This window comes from Clupea harengus, chromosome 16 (assembly GCF_900700415.2).
Source record: "Clupea harengus chromosome 16, Ch_v2.0.2, whole genome shotgun sequence".
NCBI lineage: Eukaryota > Metazoa > Chordata > Actinopteri > Clupeiformes > Clupeidae > Clupea > Clupea harengus.
In genome coordinates, this window is record NC_045167.1 from 24,409,865 (window position 1) to 24,417,364 (window position 7,500).

Sequence of the window (7,500 nt, forward strand, 5' to 3'; positions counted from 1 at the left end):
CTGGATTGGTGTCTCAAACTGACCTGTCTGTCTGTCTCTGGATTGGTGCCAGTGGTGTCTCAAACTGACCTGTCTGTCTGTCTCTGGATTGGTGTCTCAAACTGACGTGTCTGTCTGTCTCTGGATTGGTGTCTCAAACTGACCTGTCTGTCTGTCTCTGGATTGGTGCCAGTGGTGTCTCAAACTGACCTGTCTGTCTGTCTCTGGATTGGTGTCTCAAACTGACCTGTCTGTCTGTCTCTGGATTTTAGGACACCGAGCTGGAGAGCCAGACCGCTCTGGAGAGGAAGAACCTGAGAAGAGCCTTCTACTCCCGAGAGGCCAAAAACCACGTCGATGACGAGGATGAAGGTGACTTGTCCAGTGTCTCAATTATATGGTAGTTAAGAGAGGTAGAGCAGTTGAAATGTTCCGTTGTTACCATGGAAGCGTTCTCTGTTGCAGTAGCCCGATGGAACTTTTAAGCAGAGGTTGAAACCAGGCAAACAAACATTTTTTAAATGTTTTAAAGGTCTAATATGTAGTTTACTACATTGATGTAAGTTTGGAAGAGACATTCAAAACTGTACTTTCAGCTGTTGATAGCTGAATAATACGCCAGATAAATGCAAATAAACAGAATAATAGGTTTGGAATGGAATACACATAAATACTGTATCTTTCCCATGCTTTCATAATGACATTGTATGTATAATTAGTTGTATGTCTAGATATAGTTGTCGACAAACAAACTCTACATATTCCACCTATAAACCAGGGATTCTTAGTATCTCTCTCGTTTTCACCCCCCTCCCATTCCCCAACAGAGGAGGAAGAAGAGGAGGAGGAGGACGATAACCAGTCCACCACCGCCAACCGCCGGTCCAAGATCCCGTGGAAGGTGTGTTGGAAGTACCTCTCCTCCGGCGGCTTCCTCATGGTGTCCCTGATGGTCTTCTCCAAGCTCCTCAAGCACTCTGTCATGGTGGCCATCGACTACTGGTTGGCCCTCTGGACCACTACCCATGGAACCACCGCCTCCAACAACACCGACGCCACCAGCTACGGAACCACCGCCGCCTCTAACTACAGCGGTTACTCCAACTCGACGGTGGGCGAAGACAGCTACAGCGAGGTGAGATAGATAAGTACCATAGAGTCACACACACACACACACACACAAACACACCCACACACACACACACACACACACAAACACACGGACACACACGGACACACGGACACACACACACACACACACACACACACACACACACACACACATATGTCTGCTAAATGTAGATGGATACTTTATTAATCCCGAGGGATATTTAGGTCAGCACAGAGCTTCTGGGTTTTTCTTCTTAGATGAGGTAGAGGATGGTCTGTGATCTTCAACAGGTTTATGATGCAGTTATGGGAAATACCAGCAGTACAGCGAAAAGTAGCATATCGACTTAAGAGGATGTCAAAAATGTCAATGTCAACAATTAGTTAAAAATTTGGTTTTTGTACTGTGCTTACATATTCTCAGGGGCTTGATGTAAAACTTTAATACTGTTGTACTGTTTGTGTGTGTTTGTGTGTGTCTGTGTGTGTTTTTGCATGCATGTGTCTTTTTGTATGTGTTTTGCTTGTGTGTGTGTATGTGTGTGTGTGTGTGTGTGTCCGTGTTTGTGTGTGTGTATGTGTGTGTGTGTGTGTGTGTGTGTGTGTGTCTGTGTCTGTGTCTGTGTCTGTGTCTGTGTCTGTGTCTGTGTGTGTGTGTGTGTGTGTGTGTGTGTGTGTGTGTGTGTGTGTGTGTGTGTGTGTGTGTGTGTGGTGTACTCCTATAGCACCGGTTCTACTACGTGTCTGTGTTCAGCATCCTGTGTGGGTCGGGCATCGCCCTCTGCCTCATCACCTCACTGACGGTGGAGTTCCTGGGCCTCACAGCCGCCACCAACCTGCACCACAACCTGCTCAACAAGATCATCCACGCGCCCCTCAGGTAGATAGAACACACACACACACACACACACACACACACCAACCTGCACCACAACCTGCTCAACAAGATCATCCACGCCCCCCTCAGGTAGATAGAACACACACACACACACACACACACACACACACACACACACACACACACACACACACACACACCAACCTGCACCACAACCTGCTCAACAAGATCATCCACGCCCCCCTCAGGTAGATAGAACACACACACACACACACACACACACACACACACACACACACACACACACACACACACACCAACCTGCACCACAACCTGCTCAACAAGATCATCCACGCGCCCCTCAGTTAGATACAACACACACACACACACACACACACACACACACACACACACACACACACACACACACACACACCCCACTCTCACTCGTGTCACACTTATTACCATCCCCACTCTCACTCGTGTGATTACCATCCCCACTCTCACTCGTGTCACACTTATTACCATCCCCACTCTCACTCGTGTGATTACCATCCCCACTCTCACTCGTGTCACACTGATTACCATCCCCACTCTCACTCGTGTCACACTGATTACCATCCCCACTCTCACTCGTGTGATTACCATCCCCACTCTCACTCGTGTCACACTGATTACCATCCCCACTCTCACTCGTGTCACACTGACTACCATCCCCACTCTCACTCGTGTCACGCTGATTACCATCCCCACTCTCACTCGTGTCACGCTGATTACCATCCCCACTCTCACTCGTGTCACACTGATTACCATCCCCACTCTCACTCGTGTCACGCTGATTACCATCCCCACTCTCACTCGTGTCACGCTGATTACCATCCCCACTCTCACTCGTGTCACGCTGATTACCATCCCCACTCTCACTCGTGTCACGCTGATTACCATCCCCACTCTCACTCGTGTCACACTGATTACCATCCCCACTCTCACTCGTGTCACGCTGATTACCATCCCCACTCTCACTCGTGTCACGCTGATTACCATCCCCACTCTCACTCGTGTCACACTGACTACCATCCCCACTCTCACTCGTGTCACACTGATTACCATCCCCACTCTCACTCGTGTCACGCTGATTACCATCCCCACTCTCACTCGTGTCACGCTGATTACCATCCCCACTCTCACTCGTGTCACGCTGATTACCATCCCCACTCTCACTCGTGTCACGCTGATTACCATCCCCACTCTCACTCGTGTCACACTGATTACCATCCCCACTCTCACTCGTGTCACACTGATTAAATGAGTGTCCAATACTGTTACTTCATCACTCCCTTGGCGGGGGTTCTTTCCTGCTACCCCAACTCCAGAAAAGTTTCAGCTATTATCTCATACTTTTATGACAGCAAGTTGCTGTGGATAAAAGCATCTGCTAAATGCCTAAATGCCTGCTAATGCCAGTGTGCCTCAGTGTGCAGTCCAGCTGGGCCTCATCTGTCATGCAAGCCTCCTTGGACCAATAGTCAGGACGACTACTGGTTCTCATACTATACCATTTGCACCCATCCACAGAAATGATTACCAACATTCAACCTTTTAAATAAACAGTCCATTCCATTCTAAAATGAAGATTCTTTTAGTGAGAGTTCCAGGGCCCCTTGGCAGTGTGCTGTTTCTGAACGCTGAACTCTGGGAATGGAACCTTTTTAAAATAGTGCACTAGTCTTGTTGCATAACAGCACATTTCAAATGTTCATATTTCCACAACGCTTTTGTCAGGTTCTTTGACGTCACGCCGCTGGGGCAAATCCTGAACCGATTTTCAGCTGACACCAACATCATTGATCAGGTGAGAGCCTTTTTTCTGCTTTCTCCTCTTTTCTTCTCTTTTCTTCTTTTCTTTTCATTTATTTCCCTTTCATCCAACCCCAACATAAATTGAAGTCAGAGGCAGCTGTGGGATTATTTTCTCTTTTTTTTTTTCTTTACTTTCTCTGCCTTTTCGTTTCGTCTCATACCAACACAATCGATCAGGTGAGAGATTTAGAGCTTTATTTTACCATTTTTTTCCCCCTTGTCTTGCCTTTCTTTTTCTTTTCCTTTTTGCTTTTGTTTTCCTGTCTTCTCTTGTCTTGTTCTCAGAACAAAAGTGGTGTGGGAAAGTACTCCTCGTTAGGGGCCTAGATATCTTGGTTTGAGGGCGTAGTGTAATAGGCCAGCGTCCAGACCGCAGTGGCTTTCCATCCCTCTCTCTCTCACTCTGTGTCATTCTCTCTCTCTCATCCCTCTCTCTCTCACTCTGTGTCTTTCTATCTCCCTCTCTCTCTGCCTCTCTCACTCTCCATCCCTCTCTCTCTCTCCCGGACAGTTCTGGAATCAGTGGTTGGGTTCCATTATGTTTGTCTGTCCATGGAATGTTGTAGTGTCTCTATGGCTACAACCGTTGTCATTGGTTACATGGCCCATAGTGTAAACGCATCAGGAACTCTTTGCCCTGGTGCTTGTAGCAAAGGTTCCTGGGCTTAGGTTACTGGTCCGAATGGCCCGTGGTGTAAACGCATCAACCCTGGTGCTTGTAGATTACTGGTGAGGTTTGGGTTACTGGGCCAGTGGCCCACAGTGTCAACAGGGCTACTGACAGTGTTGGGATCAGTGTGCTGACGCAGATCCGCTGAAGTGCGATACACAAACTGACGTCATTGCACTGAACCGAGATCATCGGACAGGATGAGAGGATGCGGTCGAGTCAATCCCACAAATGTCACAACAGCACGATAATAGTCTTTCACACTCTCTTACTCTCCCTCCCCTCCCCTCCCTCTCCCCCACTGCCTCTCCCTCTCTCCCTCTCCCTTCCCTCTCCCTCTCCCTCTCTCCCTATGTCTCTGTCCTTCTCCTTTTCCTTTCTTACACTCTTCCCCCTATTACTCTCTCTTATTCCCTCATTTCTCCTTCTCTGTGACTTTTTCTCTCTCTCTCTTTCTCTCTCTCTTTCTCTCTCTCCAACCTCCTCTCTCTCTCAATCTGCCTCATCACTTTCTCTCTCCCCCACATCTCCTCTTTTCCTTCCTTCTTGCCCTCCTTCCCCCTCTTTGCTCACTCTCTCTCCCCACCCCACCACACCCCATCCCCCCTCTCACTCTCTGTCATTCTCCTTCTCCCCCCCTCTCTCTCTCACTCTGTGTCATTCTCTCTTCACCCCTCTCTCTCACTCTGTGTCATTCTCTCTCTCCCCCTCTCTCTCTCTCCATCCCTCTCTCTCTCTCTCTCTCCACCCCTCTGTCTCTCTGTCTTTTCTCTCTCTCCACCTCTCTCTCTCTCCCCCCTCTCTCTCACTCTCTGTCATTCTCTCTCTCTCCCTCTCCCCCCCTCTCCACCCCTCTCTCTCTCTCACTCTGTCATTCTCTCTCTCTCATCCCTCTCTCTCCCACTCTGTGTCATTCTCTCTCTGCAGCACATCCCCTCCACCCTGGAGTCTCTGACCCGCTCCACGCTGCTCTGCCTCTCTGCCATCGGGGTCATAGCCTTCGTCACCCCCGCCTTCCTCATCGCCATGCTGCCCATCACCGTGGGCTTCTACTTCATCCAGAAGTACTTCCGGGTCGCCTCCAAGTAAGCTCACCAAAATAAGACGATTGCATCATCATTTTATGTATACATGGAATGTACGCATTTAGAAAACCAGTGAAATGACATTCATTTCCTATTTTCTTGTCATTCGTACTTTTGCTCTCTCTCTCCCTCTCTATCTATCCATCTTTCTCTCTATCTCTCTGTCTTACTGTTTCCCTTCTTCTTCTAGAGACCTGCAGGACCTGGACGACTCGACTCAGCTGCCTCTGCTCTGCCACTTCTCTGAGACGGCCGAAGGCCTGACGACCATCCGTGCCTTCAGGTCAGTGCTGTGTGTGTGTGTGTGTGTGTGTACACGCACACACACACACACACACACACACACTTACACACACGCGCACACACACATGCACACATACACACACGCACACATGCACGAACACATACACACACATGCACACACACATACACACACGCACACACACATACGCACATACACACACGCACACATGCACGAACACACACACACACACACACATGCACATACACACACACACACACCAAAAGTGCCAGTGGAAGGTTTAGTAAACTGTATCATTACATTTCCTGAAGTTCAGTAATCCGGTTCTCATAAACAAAGTCGGCTCTGTTCTCTGTTCTCATAGTTCACAGTAATCCAACATTAAACAGCTCTCACGCCTGATTCACCCCCCACCCCCCCACAAGTCCAGTCATCAGAGTCTAAGGCCTGCTTCTCCCTAACTTAGCCCCCCAGACCCCCCCCCCCCAGTAGTCATCTCCCCAGACAGACCCCTCCCCCCACCAGTCATCTCCCCAGACAGACCCCTCCCCCCAGCAGTCATCTCCCCAAACTAACCTCCCCCAGCAGTCATCTCCCCAAACTAACCTGTGTGTGTGTGTGTGTGTGTGTGTCTCTCAGGCGGCGGGTGTGTCCTAAACACCTTCGATTAGCATGTCTCTCAGACGTCTCTTAGATTAGTACGTCTCTCAGACGGCGGGTGTATCCTTTGCAGCCAGTGGCTTGTTAAAGTCAAGCAGAGCTCATGATGTGATGGTGACTTGTAAAAACCAAGCGATGATCATTCTAATTATGATGCTAACTAGCTAATTATGCTAAATCAGTGCTAACTAGCACTGTAATAATCAGTCAAATACCATAGAGTTCAATGCTAACTAGCACTGTAATGATCATTCTAACACCATAGAGTTCAATGCTAACTATCACTGTAATGATCATTCTAATACCATAGAGTTCAATGCTAACTAGCACTGTAATGATCATTCTAATACCATAGAGTTCAATGCTAACTAGCACTGTAATGATCATTCTAACACCATAGAGTTCAATGCTAGCACTGTAATGCCTTTGGTAGCCTTTGGGTCCAGGTTCTATCCTTTGTTTTTGTTCCCTTTCTCCTTAGACACGAAGCACGATTCAAGCAGAGGATGCTGGAGCTGACTGACACAAACAACACGGCGTATCTCTTCCTCTCTGCTGCCAACCGCTGGCTGGAGGTCCGAACTGTAAGTGTCCACGAGTCTGGATAAACTCAGACCGACTTTCAATGACGTAAAACAGAGGCCTCTTTCCAATAGTCTCTCCAGATGTGTGTGAGTGTAAGTACATCACCATAGGGACGTATGGATTAGGATGTAGTATGCATGTAGTTTGAAACTGTTCACACATACACACACACACAAACTCACAGACAGACACAGAGAATAGGGACGTATGGGTTAGCATGTAGTTTGAAACTGGTTGAACAGCCCTTAATTAGTGAGGAATCACCTCAAGATTCCTCAGTTCCAATACCACACCATCCCTACAATAATAAAATACTAAATTTCCTTATTGAATCACCAACTTGACTGAAACAGTAAAAGAGTCGGTTATACAGTACCAGTCAAAAGTTTGGACACACCTTCTCATTTTTTGAGAAGATTTTTCTTTGATTTTATTATTTTCTACATGGTAG

At 47.9% G+C, this 7,500-nt stretch overlaps 1 protein-coding gene across 5 annotated transcripts in view; it reads left to right on the top strand.

The window, feature by feature from the left end:
- The window catches only part of abcc9 (ATP-binding cassette, sub-family C (CFTR/MRP), member 9), a 71,631-nt gene that overhangs the window by 42,249 nt on the left and 21,882 nt on the right, over positions 1 to 7,500 (top strand). For all 5 annotated transcript variants that reach the window (XM_031582375.2, XM_031582381.2, XM_031582378.2 and 2 more), the window contains 7 exons: positions 252 to 351; positions 807 to 1,114; positions 1,815 to 1,969; positions 3,710 to 3,779; positions 5,385 to 5,542; positions 5,733 to 5,825; positions 6,946 to 7,048. In XM_031582375.2, coding sequence (XP_031438235.1) covers positions 252 to 351; positions 807 to 1,114; positions 1,815 to 1,969; positions 3,710 to 3,779; positions 5,385 to 5,542; positions 5,733 to 5,825; positions 6,946 to 7,048 — 987 coding nt within the window. The remainder of the gene's footprint in view (positions 1 to 251; positions 352 to 806; positions 1,115 to 1,814; positions 1,970 to 3,709; positions 3,780 to 5,384; positions 5,543 to 5,732; positions 5,826 to 6,945; positions 7,049 to 7,500) is intronic.